Below are 21882 nucleotides of genomic sequence, written 5' to 3'. Positions count from 1 at the left end.
AAATGCGCCGCTCAAAAGAAGGAATGTAATGATGTTGGGGAATGGACTCTTGAATGTGTGCACCAAATTGTTTGCTTCAAAAGAGGACGACGATGTAAGGATGGCGGAGCGACTGCCTCTGATTAACACGCCGCCTCCTCCTATTGCAGTTTTACAGAATCCGATTGAAATAATGATTGAGAATTTTGAAGATCTCGAGTCTCCGAATGCACTGAAGGTGAATAAGAAAATCATATATGATATTTCAGACTTTGATAATAACGACGATGATAAGACTTTGAAGAAACTACCGGACTGCAAAGAATCGGAAACAAAAGTAGGGTAGAGTTTTAGTTTTATCTCTTTTCATTCTTTAACTATCTTTCTTTATGTTAAAAATTTCGTTATTGGGGTCTAGTTAGAATTTATGTGTTTTTGCTGAAAGACTTTTCTTCAACCAAGTTGAAGAATATATCCCTTTCTCCTTTTAACACTTTTTGCTTTAAAATTCTTGAATGTTTTTGTCTTCTATATATGCATTTTTACTTTCACTTTTATTTTTTAAATTAATGTTTGAGATCTTTTGATAAATCATGTAAGTTGATAATATTCTAAGTTGGGTTATGATCAAAATAATAACTTGAATTGATTCTGAATTAAGTAAATCAAAATGAAAATATTAAATTCCGATGATTTTCTCTATAGCATTTTCATTCATGACTATCAAAAGCAATTATTTTACAAATTAGAATGATTTTGAATATTAACAATTGTTTATTTAAAAAATATAATATTTAAACATCACATAACCCATTTATTTACTTATATTTATTCCAAGAATGGAATCTCCTCTTCTGTTCTCCAGCCCATATTCCCTAAAACAATTCAAGAGGTATTGAACTCTCTCATATTTTATATACCAAAAACATCTTATTGTTCTCCAATGTAGGATAACAGTCGTATTAACATAAAAAAAATATGAAGTTAGATAAAACTCTGCATCACAAAATCAATATCAATCCTCCATTTCACTTCATCTGGTCTTCATCGCCTATCAGAAAGTAATATTAACATGAAATCAAAATATGAATATCAATCCTCCATTTCACTTCATCTAGTCTTCATCATCTATGAGCAATCAATAAAACATTTACATCATTCATCAGTATATAAAATAAAACTATAAAAATGGAAAACAATTAAAAAGAATATAAAATAAAGAGTCCAAGTCTAAGTTTGAAGCTTAAAATATACACGAGCAATTAATGAAACATAACATGTAACAACATAAACAACAAGTAACAGCATTACAGCATTACTAAACAACATCAGAAAGAAAGAAAAAATGTATACAGATTTTGCAGATAGCAGCAGCAGTTACACATATATGGTTCACAATACTAGACAGTAAAATTTACAATTACTTGGGGTATTACTTGGGGTATTGGGAGTGTTTTGTCAACCATACAAATGCATATACAAACTAAATATTTATTCATTTGAATTAAGAACACCAAAAGAAAAATCAGAATCAAAGAAAGGAAGAATCAAAGAAAGGAAGAACCTGGAATACAGTTTTCATTGTAGCGGCTCTCTACCCAAGAATAATATAGCTGCAATCTGTGAATATACAATAGAATGTCTCTTTCATAGTTGAGATAAGATAGTAGTATGTATTCATACAAAAGATTTAATGTTAAAGTTACACTCACAAACAAGGGAATTGTGCCAGATTGGTTGTGGGATACACAAAGTTGTTATTCTCTTTTTTCTTGAATGTGCAAAATCCTGTTGCTTACCCTAGACTGATGATTGAAGCCCAATGATACCTGTAACAAATGAGCCTATTACTTATTTTTAGCAAATGAAAGATTAAAATCATGCATCAGCTAATAACTTGTTTGAAAACCCAGAATACACAAACTGGATTGGAGTGCTATAGCTAGTTAATGTACACTTGTTCATAGCAAGAAAACCAAAAAGTAGCAGAAGGAAAAAGATGATAGGTTATTACCACATCCAACTCTAGCACCGGCATTTCCGGTTGTCTTGCTAAGTTGATGTCCACCTGTTGCACCATTTTCAATTTGTATGATTACAAAAACAACATGATTGGAAGTTACTAAGAATCAAAGATGCAATTACACATCATCAATGAATCGAAAATGAAGTGTATAAAAGAGAAAACTTTAAGTAGTCAACAGGATACCATCTGGACCAGCAACAATATTACCGAGATCACCAGCATGCCTAACCAAATCCGTAAGGGATCCAAAGAATGAAAGAGAACATAAAAAATGGGGAGGAGAACGAGACCAGTGGAATTGCAGCCGTTGGTGGTGTCGCAGAGGGCGTGAATATGAAAATTGTGAGGTCCTGTAGTCAGTCCTTCAATCCTCCCTTTTACCTGAGTAATTCCTCCTGTGTATTACTAACCGCGTGTGAGTACTTCATATCAAAATCAACAACTGTAAGAACAACACTTCGATGATCATTCTCTGTCTGTGTACAACGACAAAAGAATTATGCATAAACAGGTGTCAATTACTGGAGAATTACAGAGATAGAGATGGACCTTTGAGGTCGGTTTATGGTTTGGTTTAAGAATTTAGATGGTAGCCGAATGATTTTAGGGGTGACTGAATGGTTTAGAGTTTATTATCCATCTGTTGTAGGCGTCGCAGGCGAAAATGCATATGTCGTCTGCGAAAATACATTTGTCGTAGACAAAAATGCATCTGTCGCAGACGAATATGCATCTGTCGTCTACGAAAATTGTGTATCTATCACCTGGCGATAGATGCACAATTTTCGTAGGCGACAGATGCATATTCGCAGGCGACAAATGCATATTCGCCTGCCACATATGCATTTTCGTCTGCGACAGATGCATTTTTCGCCTACGACGCCTACGACAGATGAATATTAAATCTTAAACCATTCAACCACCCCTAAAATCATTCAACCACCATCTAAAATCTTAAACCAAACCCTAAATCTTAAACCATTCTTTCGTTTCAGCATGCATGCAAGGAAAACGACGGAAAAACGGACATAACTCACCTGAAATGATGAAGACATTTCGGCGTTATCTCGGGGAGTTAATCGATCGGCTTCCTTCGTTTCGTTGCTTCACTTTGATCGTCGGGAGAGAAACTGAAAGGAGAGAAATGGTCGGGGGAGAAACTGGAATGAGGAGAGAGAGGGAAAAAGGTTGAGAGAAATAAGTGAACTCATTTTTTTAATTAAAGGCAAAAGTGTCTTTTGCCCATGGTAAAAGGTTACTTTGCAAAATTTATCATGACTATGCTAAATTTGGAAATGAGAAATGATACAAGAAACGAATTGGGAGAACGAAACAAGAAGCGAATCCACCTGGCATGCCACAGAGGAAAGAAAAAAAAATTACATCTTCTCTCTTTAGCAAACCCTCATCTCATTTCCCGCTCATCAAACAAAACCCTCCTTATTCTTCTTCTTCCATTTTCTTCACCCTCGACACGCTGTTTATCATATTCTCCTTCCATTTTTTAGATTCGTCTTCATTTGCGCTGTCTAGCTTCTTCTCCTTACGTTTTTTAGATTCGTCTTCATCCTCGTCGTTTAACTTCTTACTGTTTTGCGTCTTAATCCTCGTTGTCCTTCCGTTCTTTAGATTCATCTTCATCCTCGTCGTTTTCTCCTTGCGTTTTGTTTAGATTCGTCTTCGTCACTGTCCGACTGTCTGATTAGCTTCTTCTTCTAATGGTATATATCTTCTCTGTCATCATAACTTACTTTTTTCTTTGTTTTATTGTCTTCTGTTTGTTTCAAGAGATTCACGTTTTATTGTTGTTTTGTGATTGTTATGTGTAAGAACCAATATGTAGCTTGAACCTATATAAAACTGTTAATATTTTTGTTGTTTTCAAGAACATGTATAAAACTGTTAATATTTTTGTTGGCTTGTGTTGTCCTCTGTTTTGTTCTATGTTGTCCCGTGTCTTAAACTATGATGTCTTGTGTCTTAAACTATGTTGTCCCGTGTAAATATTGAAGCTGCTCGAAATGTTAATATGCTGATGTCATTTATGTTATTGTAATATGTTGTTCCGTATTTTAAACTATTTTTTGTTTTGCGTTTTAATGCGTTTTATTCAATATGTCTTCCTGCATTTTATTCAACATGTTGTCATGTATTACTGTAATATGTTGTTCATGTGTTGTCAAGTAATCTTTGTGCTGATTTCTCTTTTTTGTCTTATGTAGCCCTATGGATGAACCATCATCTCCATGTACCGAAGACAAAATTCCCAATGTTGGGATGTCGTTTATTTCTGAAAATAACCTACCAACAATTAGGGACATAAATAGGTATATCTTTTTGTTATTTATGTAGTTAGACTGTTAATATTCTGTTGTTTTTAAAAAAACCTTTGTAAAACTGTTAATATTTTTGTTGTTTGTGTTGTCCTCTGTTTTGTTTTATGTTGTCCCGTGTCCTAAACTATGTTGTCCTATATTTTTATACGTTGTTGTCATGTGTTGTAAATATTTAAGTTACTCGAAATGTTAATATTCTATTGTCATTTGTATTATTGTAATATGTTGTCATTAGTCTTATGATATATTGCCCATAATAAGGTCATGTATATTGTATAGATACTGTGGGATACTCTTTAACAATCGTACAAGATACAATTCAATTGTATATTTCTGTTTCTGTTCGATTCATCAAAATTATGTGCATTTTTTGTAGTTACAAAATGGAACTCTTTTTATGCAGGAATTGATGAAATTGAATGAAACATGATGATGCAAAGACTATATTCATTCTTTCTTTCTTTCTTACTTTATTTTTTGTTTTTTTCAGCAAAATATGTCCAGAATCATCATGTATGTATTCATTCACCATGTTATTAGATTCACATTTCCCTAACAAAAGAATCATATTTCACTTCTCCATTTACAACCATTTTATTGATTTATAGCATGCATTTGAATATATATAAAAAGAAATTGAACAACATTTAACTACTACTTTTAATCATAATAATAATAAAATTGAACTCCGGTAGAACTCTTGCTGCCTCTGTCCGTGCCTGGCTCAAGAGCACAATAACGACAACAACTAGGATCATCAACTTTGCAACAATTGACCTGTTGAAAATAATAATAATCTATATATATATAATGATGCTTAATTTTTAAAGTGTCCGGATTGCCGGGTCGAGAGCTGTGGTTAATTTGGATACTTGGGTCGGATTGTGGGTTTACCCGTTTTTAAATTTAAAATGGTTAAAAATAAAATTAAAAATGCTAGAGGTATGTTTCGAACTTGCAACCTAACAAAACAAGTACAACTCTTTAACCAACTAGACTATAAAGACTTTATATTTTAAATTCAACACCAAATTTGATAAACGCGGGACGTTTTAACATTAATATAAGTTCAACTTTTTAACTAACTAATCTATATATATATAATGATGCTTAATTTTTAAAGTGTCCGGATTGCCGGGTCGAGAGCTGTGGTTAATTTGGATACTTGGGTCGGATTGTGTGTTTACCCTTTTTTAAATTTAAAACGGTTAAAAATAAAATTAAAAATGCTAAAAGTATGTTTCGAACTTGCAACCTAACAAAACAAGTACAACTCTTTAACCAACTAAGCTACAAAGACTTTATATTTTAAATTCAATACCAAATTTGATAAACGCGGGACGTTTTAACATTAATATAAGTTCAACTTTTTAACTAACTAATCTATATATATATAATGATGCTTAATTTTTAAAGTGTCCGGATTGCCGGGTCGAGAGCTGTGGTTAATTTGGATACTTGGGTCGGATTGTGGGTTTACCCGTTTTTAAATTTAAAACGGTTAAAAATAAAATTAAAAATGCTAGAGGTATGTTTCGAACTTGCAACCTAACAAAACAAGTACAACTCTTTAACCAACTAGGCTATAAAGACTTTATATTTTAAATTCAACACCAAATTTGATAAACGCGGGACGTTTTAACATTAATATAAGTTCAACTTTTTAACTAACTAATCTATATATATATAATGATGCTTAATTTTTAAAGTGTCCGGATTGTCGGGTCGAGAGCTGTGGTTAATTTGGATACTTGGGTCGGATTGTGTGTTTACCCGTTTTTAAATTTAAAACGGTTAAAAATAAAATTAAAAATGCTAGAAGTATGTTTCGAACTTGCAACCTAACAAAACAAGTACAACTCTTTAACCAACTAGGCTACAAAGACTTTATATTTTAAATTCAACACCAAATTTGATAAACGCGGGACGTTTTAACATTAAAATAAGTTCAACTTTTTAACCAACTAATCTATATATATATAATGATGCTTAATTTTTAAAGTGTCCGGATTGCGGGTCGAGAGCTGTGGTTAATTTGGATACTTGGGTCGGATTGTGGGTTTACCCGTTTTTAAATTTAAAACGGTTAAAAATAAAATTAAAAATGCTAGAGGTATGTTTCGAACTTGGAACCTAACAAAACAAGTACAACTCTTTAACCAACTAGGCTACAAAGACTTTATATATTAAATTCAAACACCAAATTTGATAAACGCGGGACGTTTTAACATTAATATAAGTTCAACTTTTTAACTAACTAATCTATATATATATAATGATGCTTAATTTTTAAAGTGTCCGGATTGTCGGGTCGAGAGCTGTGGTTAATTTGGATACTTGGGTCGGATTGTGTGTTTACCCGTTTTTAAATTTAAAACGGTTAAAAATAAAATTAAAAATGCTAGAAGTATGTTTCGAACTTGCAACCTAACAAAACAAGTACAACTCTTTAACCAACTAGGCTACAAAGACTTTATATTTTAAATTCAACACCAAATTTGATAAACGCGGGACGTTTTAACATTAAAATAAGTTCAACTTTTTAACCAACTAATCTATATATATAATGATGCTTAATTTTTAAAGTGTCCGGATTGCGGGTCGAGAGCTGTGGTTAATTTGGATACTTGGGTCGGATTGTGGGTTTACCCGTTTTTAAATTTAAAACGGTTAAAAATAAAATTAAAAATGCTAGAGGTATGTTTCGAACTTGGAACCTAACAAAACAAGTACAACTCTTTAACCAACTAGGCTACAAAGACTTTATTTATTAAATTCAAACACCAAATTTGATAAACGCGAGAAGTTTTAACATTAATATAAGTTCAACTTTTTAACTAACTAACTAATCTATATATATATATATAATGATTATATATAATGATGCTTAATTTTTAAAGTGTCCTAATTGCCGGGTCGAGAGCTGTGGTTAATTTGGATACTTGGGTCGGATTGTGGGTTTACCCGTTTTTAAATTTAAAACGGTTAAAAATAAAATTAAAAATGCTAGAGGTATGTTTCGAACTTGCAACCTTTTAAAGTGTCCGGATTGCCGGGTCGAGAGCTGTGATTAATTTGGATACTTGGGTCGGATTGTGTGTTTACCCGTTTTTAAATTTAAAACGGTTAAAAATAAAATTAAAAATGCTAGAAGTATGTTTCAAACTTGCAACCTAACAAAACATGTACAACTCTTTAACCAATTAGGCTACAAAGACTTTATATTTTAAATTCAACACCAAATTTGATAAACGCGGGACGTTTTAACATTAAAATAAGTTCAACTTTTTAACTAACTAATCTATATATATATAATGATGCTTAATTTTTAAAGTGTCCGGATTGCGGGTCGAGAGCTGTGGTTAATTTGGATACTTGGTTCGGATTGTGGGTTTACCCGTTTTTAAATTTAAAACGGTTAAAAATAAAATTAAAAATGCTAGAGGTATGTTTCGAACTTGCAACCTAACAAAACAAGTACAACTCTTTAACCAACTAGGCTACAAAGATTTTATATATTAAATTCAAACACCAAATTTGATAAACGCGGGACGTTTTAACATTAATATAAGTTCAACTTTTTAACTAACTAACTAATCTATATATATATATATAATGATTATATATAATGATGCTTAATTTTTAAAGTGTCCGAATTGCCGGGTCGAGAGCTGTGGTTAATTTGGATACTTGGGTCGGATTGTGGGTTTACCCGTTTTTAAATTTAAAACGGTTAAAAATAAAATTAAAAATGCTAGAGGTATGTTTCGAACTTGCAACCTAACAAAACAAGTACAACTCTTTAACCAACTAGGGTACAAAGACTTTATATATTAAATTCAAACACCAAATTTGATAAATGCGGGACGTTTTAATATTAATATAAGTTCAACTTTTTAACTAACTAATATATAATGATGTTGAGTAAATGGATACTTGGGTCGGATTATGTGTTGACCCACCCATAAATTTAAAACGGTTAAAAATAAAATTAAAAATGTTATCCGTAATTTTTTTCACGGTTTTTTATATTATTACTCGTGCAAATGCACGGACTAAATGCTAGTAATAATAATAATCTCTCTTTCTAAACCATGTTTTACCCAAATTGACAAACCATTCTTAAGAGATCAGCTAAAAATACTATTCACTTATAAATATAAACCATTACATTGAATTGAATTAAGCACACATATAGATAATATAATAATAGTTTTGGATTGAAGAGAAAGATGCTGATCAGCTAACAATACTATTCAAAAAGTAAATGTTTTAATTATACTAAAATAAAATCATTACATTACTGTTTTGGCTAAATTGGTTTTGTACAACTTTCTGGTCTTGTATTGTAAGTTTATCCGATAAATGTTAGAATCGGATTGTAGAATCCTCGATAGGTATTGGATTCGTAGACAATGAATATTCTTGCTCGCATTTGCTCAGGTTATGTCACAAGTCCACTTCGGATCTTCCTTGTATGTCTCCATGTGCAGCATACAGAATACTCCACAATCCTTATAATTCCTTACGTCTTGCCAGGTCATTTTCAATAGCCTTGCAACGCATTTCAAGAGTGTGTCAAAATGCTCAACTTTATATCCGCAACAAAGTTCAAAAACTTGCATCCAATAGTCTTTAATACTGCGTACTTTAAACCCATATCTATACCCTTCGGGAGTGGCCTATTGTCAATGATATCCATTGTGTTCGACTTCGTATTGTAAACGACCAAATAAAAATGAGAATCATAACCTATGGGTAGAAAAATCTGCATCCAAATATCACAGCACAATAAAGTTAACGTAGTATAGTGACAACACACCGTAACAACATAGGACAACATAGTTTAGTGTAAGACAAGGACAACAAAATGTAAGACACTAGACAACACAGTACAAAACACAATACAATAGTGTATTAAACACAAGACAATAGACTTACAAGTTCAGCCCCTTCAACTGTCTTTCTTCCTGTCTTATTTCATAACAGTTGATTGATTGTTTAAACTGAAGAATACAAAGTGAGGTTGATAATATATTGGCTGTGAGTTTTTCTTTACTTTTTCATACCTCTGTTATCTTCTCTATTTCCTAATACCACTCACCTAAATTTCAAAGAGTTAATCATATACATCTGCTTCATAAACAAAGAGTTAATCATTTCCTAATACCTCTGCTTCATAAAATGGTATAGATATATCGACAGTTAATCATATACCAGAAAATAAAGAACTGATTCAATGAAGAATAAACAAGATGAGACAATTAACGTTGCAATAGATCCACAATGAACAAGGGACACAGTAAATGAAAATAGTGCAACAACGATAACTTACATTTCATCTCTATCTGAAGTTAACACTGCATCTCTATCTGGCTTTTTCCTTTTACCTAAAGTTTTTTTGTTCTTCTCTATCATTGTTTGAGCGGATTCCGTTTGAGCGGATATTTAGGGTTAGAGTTTGAGCTGATACTTAGGTTAGGGTTTAAACAGATTTGAGAGTGAGTTTGAGCGGAAATGGTAGTGAGTTTTAGCGGAGATAGATTGAAGATTGAAGAGAGTATTGTTGATCAGAAATGAGAGTGAGTTTTAGCGGAGATAAATTGAAGATTGAAGAGATGGTTGTTGATCAGAAATGGGAGTGAGTTTTAGCAGAGATGGATTGAAGATTGAAGAGAGGGTTGTTTAGAGAATTTTGAGCGTTTCCAGATTGAAGAGAGAGAATGGTTGAGAGGAAATGAGAGGAGTTTGAATTGAGGGGGATTATTCTACGTGGAAAAAGAAAACAAAATTAATTATTATTTGACCTACCTGGCATGCCAGGTGGAGTCGCTTCTTGTTTCGTTTCCCAGAGTCGCTTCTTGTATCATCTCTCTTTGAAAATATCTCTATTATCAGGGTTATTTCGTCAAATTTCCCCTATTGGCGACTCCTATAGGATTTCTGCTAAATCCAGCCGCTGGCCGTACCTTCGTGAAATCCATTCGCTCGCCAGACCTAAAAGTAGCCCTTGCCCGGTCGCCTGCCCTTGCTCGGTTGCCTACCTTTGCTTTGTCGCCGGACCGGACGCTTGGCTTCGCTCGGAGTGTCTCTCGTGTTCTCGAAGCATCAATCAGAACACTATACATCTTCGTCGTTCTTACTTCATACCGACACCACCGGAGTTTCCTTTCTCACTCATCGTTCTCGCTTTTGTCGACGCTCAAGGTATGACTAAGGGCTTAAACTTCACAATTGTCTGAAACAACTTGAGATCTTAAGCATATAAAACTTGTGACTAATTAAAAATGTTGGTGGTGGTGTAAATAATTAAGAATGAATGAATTATGTCTACAGGTTGCTATCTCTTAATGGAGAGGGAAGAGCTATAGAGAAATAGAGAAATATGACAAGACACTGGTTATAGCATATAGATCAGGAGTGCAAGCAGGGTTGGGATCTAATTTGTTTATGGTTGTATTGCTACGCAGGAGGAGATGTAATCAATGTGATGGTCTCATGTTTGAAAGAAATGATAGTGAAGATATTGAGTTGTTTGGGTTCTGTGATAGCGATTGGGTTGGAAGCATGGATGACATGAAAAGTACATCCGGATATTTTTATTCACTCGGTTCAGGTATTTTTTATGGGCGTCGAAGAAGTAAGAGAGAGTTGCACAATCCTCCGCTGAAGCCAAATACGTATCGGCAAACGAAGCATCCAAAGAAGTGGTTTGGTTAAGTAAGATTTTAGAAGACATGGGAGAGAAACAAGATATGGCTACGGTTCTCTTTTGTCTTTTGCGATAGCAAATCGGCAATTGCTATGTCGAAAAATGCGGTATTACATAGTCAAACAAAACACATCAACCTCAAACATCACTACATTCGTGAAGTAGTGGATGATGAAGAAGTGATGATCAAGCACGTAAAGACCGAATATCAACTTGCAGATATCTTTACTAAAGCACTTCCTTTGAACAAATTCATCTACTTACGAGATATATTGGGCATGACCAACAAAAACATTAAGGGGAGTGTTGAAATTAATGTTTTTAATTAATTATGGTATTGATTAGAATAATATGAAAAGTTATAAATTACGTTATTTAAGTTTAAGATAGGAAAAAAAATTATCTTGATTATATATTTATTAGTAATGTAAGATAGTGTTTGGTATATAGTATTAGTTATATAGGCATAAGTTGTGAAGGGTATAAATTGTAAATAAGGTATTAGAAGGTATAAATTATATAAGTTAATAGTGTTTGGTTGAGAGTAAAAATAAATATAAATTTTATTATTTTTTGTTTGGTTGGTGGTATAAAAAAGTAGTAAAAGTGTAAAAGACTATTTTACCCTTATATTTATATAAATTATTTTTAATTATTATTTTAATATTTATTTTACAGGTAGTTTGTATTATTAATTATATAAAAATTAATATATTTATTTTATATGTATTTTTATTATTAATTATATTGAAATTAATAAAAAATAATATATAATTATTATATAAATATATTTTTTAAATAAATATTATTATTATATGATTATATTATTTATATATAAAAATTTAACCCTTATAATTATATAAATATTTAATAAATAATTAATACTATAAACCGATATTATATTATTTTTTTTTCTGTGAAAAAGGAAAAAAAAAAACAAATGAGTAGACAGTTACATATTTATACCTAATTTAAGGTATAAATTATACCTGTTATATTAATGTAGATATAAAATTCTTCAATCAAACAAATAATACTAATACATTTTACTGTAAATATAACTATATTATATATAAAAAAAATAATAATTCTTACCAAATGGTATGATTAAATAATAAAAAAATAATAATACTTCATTTTTTATTTTATTTTAAACTTATCTTCCTTATATTTTTTTATCCCAACAAATTTGTTCGAGAGGTTTAGGGAAAATCTGAAAATGACCCCACTGATAGGGTGAATAACCAATTGTACGTCGGATAATTTAAATAGTGTTGGTGATCCCTTTTTTTTTAATGACAATTGTACATTTGCGTAACGCAACAAGAATTTTTTTTTTCGTCTCGCGATTGCGTGACGCAACTGGAGCATTTTCGTCCAAAAAAATTTCATAATTAAATTTTTTTTGAAAAATAAAAAAACTAAAAATTGTGTTCAGGTTGCGTGTCCCAACTGGGACATTTTCGTCCAAAAACAGTAAAAATGGTCACCAGTGTTTTTTTTCCTTCTGTACTTTCCGTATTTCACCCGCTCCGATTGAAAGAAAAACTAAGATAAGTTTTCAGTCTATTATGATTCAGTAAATTTGTAATAAAATAAATTCAAAAGTATAGCGTCTCAACCTTGTCTCAACCTTTGTCTATTTTTTTTCTATCTTTTTACTTCTAATAAAATATGTAAATGAGCTAGGAAATCTAGAACATTCCTAAAAATAGGAATGAAAAATATGATATTTTTTTAAATGTGTTAATATATAATAATAATAATAATAATAATAATAAAATAAAATTTTAAATAGAAGGTGTTTAAATATTTTAGTTAATAAAAAAAATAAAAAAGTGTGGAATCATGTTTAATTAATTTGAGTTATTTAAATAATATAAACTTAAATTCTTAAAATATATTTTTCAGCTTATATTTACCTTCTTTTTTTTATAATACATTATAATTAAATAAAATGTACTTTTTAAAAATAATATTATATTTTTTAAATAATGTATGCAATAATATTACAATTATACTACTATAATTTTTTTTATTAATAATTACAAAAATTGATATTATATAAAATATTATAAATAAATCGATGTTGCTTAAGAAACAAGAATACAAACTTTTGTCACCGCTTGAGCTGAGTTATTGAAAGCTGTATGTGGATGAAAGCCACGTGGTACACCACGCGTCGAGCTGATGGACACGTGTTCGCTCACCGGAGTGCTTGTATTCGCTATAAGATGAACCCTTCTTGCCATCTTTCCTTCACTCACTCACAATTCTAATATTCTAAAAAAAAAAAAAAAACTTGTATTATAATCTACTACTACTGCTATAGTTCCATTTTCAGATAACAATGGCATCAAACCAGCAAAGCTACAAGGCCGGCGAAACCAAAGGCAAAGTTGAGGAGAAAACAGGACAGATGGCCGATACGATGAAGGACAAGGCCCAACAGGCCAAGGGCTTTGTCTCCGACAAGACTCAGGCGACTAAGGATAAGACGTCTCAGACCGGTGACAAGACTCAGGGAGCAGCTCAGGCTACCAAGGACAAGGCGTCCGATGCAGCTCAGGCGACCAAGGACAAGGCGTCCGATGCAGCTCAGGCGACCAAGGAGAAAGCCCAAGGGGCAGCTCAGGCGACCAAGGAGAAGGCCTCTGAGATGTCGGAGTCGGCTCAAGAAGCTGCACAAGCTGGGAAGGATAAGACCGCCGGTGTTCTGCAGAAGACCGGTGAGCAAGTGAGGAGTATGGCGCAGGGGGCGGCGGACGCTGTGAAACATACTTTTGGGATGGCGGAAGATGATGAAACCAATGCCGGCGCCGCCGCCGGGACCAACACTAAGAAGGTGGTCTACTGATACTTTTGGTGATGGAGGAGGAGGGGTTATTATGAATAAATAAATTGTAACAGTACCAACTTGTTGCTAGCTGCTAAAAACAAGTGAAGTCTTTCCTTTCTTTTTTTTTTTCTTTCTTTTTTCTATCTTGAAGATAAGAACATGTTCTAGATTACCTATATACATGTTCATCATGGATGTAATGTGCTTTGTTTGGTCGACCACAAAACGTTTTGTGATCGTAATTTTAAGTTTTTTTTCTTTCATTTATAACTCTATAATCTACCGTCCTATATATATATGTTTTTTCATGAAACCGGAACTGTCATGTATAGCATGGGTATTTATTTATTTAAAGATCTAGATTTATCTTATTTTCAAATTTATTAAACAAACCTATCTTGATTTCATTATTTTATATAAATCTTGGTTTTTACCAGAGCATGTACTACGACGATATTTCTGTTAAAGAATAATTTTATATTTTAACCCATGATAAATAAAAAAGTCTAGAAAAGTGACAAATGACAATAATACTATTAGGGATCTGTCGGTTAAGACTGACGACTACCTGTTGGAAAAACCGGACACCTGAACCGTTCGACTATTCTCAGTTAAACCAATTGGAGGATCCGGGCATGTGGTTGGCTTTACTCCGATTCGGTTTATGAATGAGCCCCAAATGGGTGGATTGGGTGCTTTTGGTAATTTCAATATTCGGTTTACGTTCTACTTTCAAACCATGAACTGTTTAGATTAGAGGGCTGTTTAAGCTTTGATAAATAGTTGTAGATCGTTTGTTAGAAGATGATATGGGTATTATATGGAGGTTTCAATTAGTGCAGTAGTAGTAGTACAATTTTTTTTATGAAGATTCTTGGTCATGTTAAAAGACATTTAACTGATGATGACTTTTTATGGAAATAGCAGCATAGCAGTTTATACAAACGAACAAGAATCAAACCAAATTGCTGTAGTCAAAGATAAATTGAGCCCACTCTTATGAAGAAGGTAAGGCGTGCTCACAGAAGAAGGATCCCATTCATTAAGTAAGAAGAGGCAGGCCAAAAGAGGAAAAGCCCGTTCAGAAGATTTCTTCTAATCAAACAGATCATCATCATCATCTGGTAAAGGCTGTGCGGAAGCATTAATCAACTCAGCTTCATGCCTGCAGAAAGTTATTTCGGGCATAAAGTTACATTCAAGAAGCTATATACCAAATAATATTACACATCAGTTCACGTGTGAGGGAAAAAAACTCACTGTTGTTGTGCAGCCATGTCAATAGCAACTTCTGGAGGCGCCAGAGCAATTTCCCCAACAAAGTGAAGATTCGGATCACTGTGGCATGTCACAGAGAAGTTATGATATCAAACAACAAACGAACATACTTGGGGTTATTTTACTCTTTTTGGCATGAATTTGAGAAGAAAAGAAAAGAGTAACCCATTCATACCCTGAAAGCTTCCTAGCAAGATATAAGTAAGGCTTCTCAAAGTTGTAGTTACTCTTTGCAGAAATCTCATAGTATTGAAGATTTTTCTTTCTGTGGAAGGTAACCTGCTTTGCCTTGACCTGTCTATTCTTGACATCAACTTTGTTTCCACAAAGAACAATCGGGATATTCTCACAAACCCTAATGATTATAAGATATAACAATATTTCTTATTAAATAAAGATAAAACTTATGTGCTTCATACATATAATTGTTATAAAAACAAACCTGCAAAGATCCCGATGCCATGTAGGAACATTTTTGTAAGTCAGTCGTGCAGTAACATCAAACATTATGATTGCACATTGTCCATGAATACTGCAATATTGAAAAGAATATGAACTGGGTAGGGTAGTATTGACTTGTTTATTTATTAAATATTTCACAATTAAGACTTTGACGACCGACCCACCCACCCACCCTATAAGTTACTATAAGTGAAGTGGCTTTGTAATAGTATTGATATCTATCTATCTATCTAGTTGAGTAATCGTTATCTAAAGATTGCATGTCTTTAACAGAAATATAACATCTTATGACAGATAAGTTGGATTGAGTAGAAAATAAAAAAGAATTGACAAGGAAGAAGTAAAAACAGTGGGTAACGTACTAGTAACCATCTCTTAGACCTCCGAATTTCTCTTGGCCGGCAGTGTCCCAGCAGTAGAACCTTATCTTGCCACAATTCGTGGTGAAATCCAATGGATGAACTTCCACACCAATAGTCGCTGCAAACCAAGCGAGAAGATGTTAATATGTGTTTGCATAATTAAGATAAAAAGAAGAATAAGGAAAAACAAAAACAAGAAGAGATAGCGCTGCTTGCTTACGTTCGTATTTCTTCTCGAATTCTCCAGTGAGATGGCGTTTAACAAAAGTTGTTTTACCTGTTGTATTCAGAACAAACAATCATATCATATAAAGATAAAATCTAATAATAAGAGGCAAATGAAAATACTGGAGAATCCAAGATAGGTTCTATAACAATATTATTAGTTGGGAAGAAATGAAAGATGAAGAAAATAGAGAGCAATCAGATACCTGTGCCGCCATCGCCGACGATGACAAGCTTGAAGCTCGGATAGTCGACAGTTTGTTGATTAGGAAGTGCCTGCGATGAAAAACTAAATGTTAAAGATGGACATGAAGAAATAGTACAAATTCAGAGAGAGTGAGAGAAACTACCATGGGTAATTTTTGTGATTGATTGAAGGATGAGGAGAAGGATTCAAAATTTGAACGAGTAGAAGAATGAGGCAGAAATAGATGCGCTGATTGCCTCTTTAAGTATAAATAGTACGTGTTACTTACTGCTTTTATTCAACGCGAAGATGTGCGCCGTCCGATGAGATCCCGCTTCATTTCTCCGCTTGAATAGAAACCATACACGTGTCAAAGGTATCGCGGACCCCTTACGCATATTTATTTATTTATGGGCCTACTCTTGGATTAAAAAAAAATGCGCAGCAGCAGTTGTTGGGCCATGGGGTTGCTTTACTTTTCTTGTTAGTAAATTAAATGTATATAAACATTAGTGTTAAATGAGATTCAGCTTCACAATTATTTTTAGGAATAATATTATTGAAAGATTGTTATTTCAGTTTCCATAGTCAAATCTATGTTTGGCGAGGAATTTGGAAGAGATGATCCTTGTTGTTGTTGTGTATCTCTAGCTGTGATCTTTGATGAGTAATAATGAGAGACAGGATCATCATCAAAAATATGATAACGTGAGTACAATACATTGCAATAAATTGTGTCGTCGTCTCCAAAACTTGTTTTCGAAAATAAAGAATTCAAATTTCTGCAATTTCATTTGAAGAATCTATGTAAAACTGCTCGTAAGATCGTCTTGCTCCAGATGCTACGTAATGCGGGGTTTCAAATAATAAGTTATGTGCCTCTTTAGAGATAATATTAATGAGAAAAAAAATTAAGGTGCTTGTCAGATAATGTGAAAGAGATGTTTCTGTCCAAAAGGTGTTAAAAATGCTAGAAGTATGTTTCGAACTTGCAACCTAACAAAACAAGTACAACTCTTTAACCAACTAGGCTACAAAGACTTTATATTTTAAATTCAACACCAAATTTGATAAACGCGGGACGTTTTAACATTAAAATAAGTTCAATTTTTTAACCAACTAATCTATATATATATAATGATGCTTAATTTTTAAAGTGTCCGGATTGCGGGTCGAGAGCTGTGGTTAATTTGGATACTTGGGTCGGATTGTGGGTTTACCCGTTTTTAAATTTAAAACGGTTAAAAATAAAATTAAAAATGCTAGAGGTATGTTTCGAACTTGGAACCTAACAAAACAAGTACAACTCTTTAACCAACTAGGCTACAAAGACTTTATATATTAAATTCAAACACCAAATTTGATAAACGCGAGAAGTTTTAACATTAATATAAGTTCAACTTTTTAACTAACTAACTAATCTATATATATATATATAATGATTATATATAATGATGCTTAATTTTTAAAGTGTCCTAATTGCCGGGTCGAGAGCTGTGGTTAATTTGGATACTTGGGTCGGATTGTGGGTTTACCCGTTTTTAAATTTAAAACGGTTAAAAATAAAATTAAAAATGCTAGAGGTATGTTTCGAACTTGCAACCTTTTAAAGTGTCCGGATTGCCGGGTCGAGAGCTGTGATTAATTTGGATACTTGGGTCGGATTGTGTGTTTACCCGTTTTTAAATTTAAAACGGTTAAAAATAAAATTAAAAATGCTAGAAGTATGTTTCAAACTTGCAACCTAACAAAACATGTACAACTCTTTAACCAATTAGGCTACAAAGACTTTATATTTTAAATTCAACACCAAATTTGATAAACGCGGGACGTTTTAACATTAAAATAAGTTCAACTTTTTAACTAACTAATCTATATATATATAATGATGCTTAATTTTTAAAGTGTCCGGATTGCGGGTCGAGAGCTGTGGTTAATTTGGATACTTGGTTCGGATTGTGGGTTTACCCGTTTTTAAATTTAAAACGGTTAAAAATAAAATTAAAAATGCTAGAGGTATGTTTCGAACTTGCAACCTAACAAAACAAGTACAACTCTTTAACCAACTAGGCTACAAAGATTTTATATATTAAATTCAAACACCAAATTTGATAAACGCGGGACGTTTTAACATTAATATAAGTTCAACTTTTTAACTAACTAACTAATCTATATATATATATATAATGATTATATATAATGATGCTTAATTTTTAAAGTGTCCGAATTGCCGGGTCGAGAGCTGTGGTTAATTTGGATACTTGGGTCGGATTGTGGGTTTACCCGTTTTTAAATTTAAAACGGTTAAAAATAAAATTAAAAATGCTAGAGGTATGTTTCGAACTTGCAACCTAACAAAACAAGTACAACTCTTTAACCAACTAGGGTACAAAGACTTTATATATTAAATTCAAACACCAAATTTGATAAATGCGGGACGTTTTAATATTAATATAAGTTCAACTTTTTAACTAACTAATATATAATGATGTTGAGTAAATGGATACTTGGGTCGGATTATGTGTTGACCCACCCATAAATTTAAAACGGTTAAAAATAAAATTAAAAATGTTATCCGTAATTTTTTTCACGGTTTTTTATATTATTACTCGTGCAAATGCACGGACTAAATGCTAGTAATAATAATAATCTCTCTTTCTAAACCATGTTTTACCCAAATTGACAAACCATTCTTAAGAGATCAGCTAAAAATACTATTCACTTATAAATATAAACCATTACATTGAATTGAATTAAGCACACATATAGATAATATAATAATAGTTTTGGATTGAAGAGAAAGATGCTGATCAGCTAACAATACTATTCAAAAAGTAAATGTTTTAATTATACTAAAATAAAATCATTACATTACTGTTTTGGCTAAATTGGTTTTGTACAACTTTCTGGTCTTGTATTGTAAGTTTATCCGATAAATGTTAGAATCGGATTGTAGAATCCTCGATAGGTATTGGATTCGTAGACAATGAATATTCTTGCTCGCATTTGCTCAGGTTATGTCACAAGTCCACTTCGGATCTTCCTTGTATGTCTCCATGTGCAGCATACAGAATACTCCACAATCCTTATAATTCCTTACGTCTTGCCAGGTCATTTTCAATAGCCTTGCAACGCATTTCAAGAGTGTGTCAAAATGCTCAACTTTATATCCGCAACAAAGTTCAAAAACTTGCATCCAATAGTCTTTAATACTGCGTACTTTAAACCCATATCTATACCCTTCGGGAGTGGCCTATTGTCAATGATATCCATTGTGTTCGACTTCGTATTGTAAACGACCAAATAAAAATGAGAATCATAACCTATGGGTAGAAAAATCTGCATCCAAATATCACAGCACAATAAAGTTAACGTAGTATAGTGACAACACACCGTAACAACATAGGACAACATAGTTTAGTGTAAGACAAGGACAACAAAATGTAAGACACTAGACAACACAGTACAAAACACAATACAATAGTGTATTAAACACAAGACAATAGACTTACAAGTTCAGCCCCTTCAACTGTCTTTCTTCCTGTCTTATTTCATAACAGTTGATTGATTGTTTAAACTGAAGAATACAAAGTGAGGTTGATAATATATTGGCTGTGAGTTTTTCTTTACTTTTTCATACCTCTGTTATCTTCTCTATTTCCTAATACCACTCACCTAAATTTCAAAGAGTTAATCATATACATCTGCTTCATAAACAAAGAGTTAATCATTTCCTAATACCTCTGCTTCATAAAATGGTATAGATATATCGACAGTTAATCATATACCAGAAAATAAAGAACTGATTCAATGAAGAATAAACAAGATGAGACAATTAACGTTGCAATAGATCCACAATGAACAAGGGACACAGTAAATGAAAATAGTGCAACAACGATAACTTACATTTCATCTCTATCTGAAGTTAACACTGCATCTCTATCTGGCTTTTTCCTTTTACCTAAAGTTTTTTTGTTCTTCTCTATCATTGTTTGAGCGGATTCCGTTTGAGCGGATATTTAGGGTTAGAGTTTGAGCTGATACTTAGGTTAGGGTTTAAACAGATTTGAGAGTGAGTTTGAGCGGAAATGGTAGTGAGTTTTAGCGGAGATAGATTGAAGATTGAAGAGAGTATTGTTGATCAGAAATGAGAGTGAGTTTTAGCGGAGATAAATTGAAGATTGAAGAGATGGTTGTTGATCAGAAATGGGAGTGAGTTTTAGCAGAGATGGATTGAAGATTGAAGAGAGGGTTGTTTAGAGAATTTTGAGCGTTTCCAGATTGAAGAGAGAGAATGGTTGAGAGGAAATGAGAGGAGTTTGAATTGAGGGGGATTATTCTACGTGGAAAAAGAAAACAAAATTAATTATTATTTGACCTACCTGGCATGCCAGGTGGAGTCGCTTCTTGTTTCGTTTCCCAGAGTCGCTTCTTGTATCATCTCTCTTTGAAAATATCTCTATTATCAGGGTTATTTCGTCAAATTTCCCCTATTGGCGACTCCTATAGGATTTCTGCTAAATCCAGCCGCTGGCCGTACCTTCGTGAAATCCATTCGCTCGCCAGACCTAAAAGTAGCCCTTGCCCGGTCGCCTGCCCTTGCTCGGTTGCCTACCTTTGCTTTGTCGCCGGACCGGACGCTTGGCTTCGCTCGGAGTGTCTCTCGTGTTCTCGAAGCATCAATCAGAACACTATACATCTTCGTCGTTCTTACTTCATACCGACACCACCGGAGTTTCCTTTCTCACTCATCGTTCTCGCTTTTGTCGACGCTCAAGGTATGACTAAGGGCTTAAACTTCACAATTGTCTGAAACAACTTGAGATCTTAAGCATATAAAACTTGTGACTAATTAAAAATGTTGGTGGTGGTGTAAATAATTAAGAATGAATGAATTATGTCTACAGGTTGCTATCTCTTAATGGAGAGGGAAGAGCTATAGAGAAATAGAGAAATATGACAAGACACTGGTTATAGCATATAGATCAGGAGTGCAAGCAGGGTTGGGATCTAATTTGTTTATGGTTGTATTGCTACGCAGGAGGAGATGTAATCAATGTGATGGTCTCATGTTTGAAAGAAATGATAGTGAAGATATTGAGTTGTTTGGGTTCTGTGATAGCGATTGGGTTGGAAGCATGGATGACATGAAAAGTACATCCGGATATTTTTATTCACTCGGTTCAGGTATTTTTTATGGGCGTCGAAGAAGTAAGAGAGAGTTGCACAATCCTCCGCTGAAGCCAAATACGTATCGGCAAACGAAGCATCCAAAGAAGTGGTTTGGTTAAGTAAGATTTTAGAAGACATGGGAGAGAAACAAGATATGGCTACGGTTCTCTTTTGTCTTTTGCGATAGCAAATCGGCAATTGCTATGTCGAAAAATGCGGTATTACATAGTCAAACAAAACACATCAACCTCAAACATCACTACATTCGTGAAGTAGTGGATGATGAAGAAGTGATGATCAAGCA

The 21882-nt window shown here is 33.1% G+C and overlaps 3 protein-coding genes across 3 annotated transcripts; 1 reads left to right on the top strand and 2 right to left on the bottom strand.

The window, feature by feature from the left end:
- Window positions 1–1583: 1583 nt before the first annotated feature.
- On the bottom strand, window positions 1584–2872 carry LOC124935661 (superoxide dismutase [Cu-Zn] 2-like). Its single transcript, XM_047476078.1, has 4 exons — window positions 2770–2872; window positions 2296–2400; window positions 1994–2101; window positions 1584–1808 (listed from the first exon to the last, which is right to left on the bottom strand). The coding sequence occupies exons 1-4, from the start codon at window positions 2870–2872 to the stop codon at window positions 1780–1782; spliced, it is 345 nt and encodes a 114-aa protein (XP_047332034.1). The 3' UTR covers window positions 1584–1779.
- A 10502-nt stretch (window positions 2873–13374) lies between these two features.
- LOC124933617 (late embryogenesis abundant protein 2-like) lies at window positions 13375–14159 on the top strand. Its single transcript, XM_047474050.1, has one exon. The coding sequence runs from the start codon at window positions 13404–13406 to the stop codon at window positions 13908–13910; it is 507 nt and encodes a 168-aa protein (XP_047330006.1). The 5' UTR covers window positions 13375–13403; the 3' UTR covers window positions 13911–14159.
- A 616-nt stretch (window positions 14160–14775) lies between these two features.
- LOC124935660 (GTP-binding nuclear protein Ran1A-like) lies at window positions 14776–16528 on the bottom strand (the record flags this gene model as incomplete). The annotated part of the gene is made up of 7 exons (XM_047476077.1): window positions 14776–15057; window positions 15153–15230; window positions 15346–15525; window positions 15613–15702; window positions 15995–16112; window positions 16215–16271; window positions 16426–16528. Coding segments are annotated over 7 exons (696 nt in total), but the record flags the coding sequence as incomplete, so codon positions are not given.
- Window positions 16529–21882: the final 5354 nt, after the last annotated feature.

The sequence above is a fragment of the Impatiens glandulifera genome, chromosome 4 (assembly GCF_907164915.1).
Source record: "Impatiens glandulifera chromosome 4, dImpGla2.1, whole genome shotgun sequence".
Classification (NCBI taxonomy): domain Eukaryota; kingdom Viridiplantae; phylum Streptophyta; class Magnoliopsida; order Ericales; family Balsaminaceae; genus Impatiens; species Impatiens glandulifera.
The sequence above is the reverse complement of the archived record's forward strand: the minus strand, read 5'-3'. Positions and strand labels throughout refer to the sequence as shown.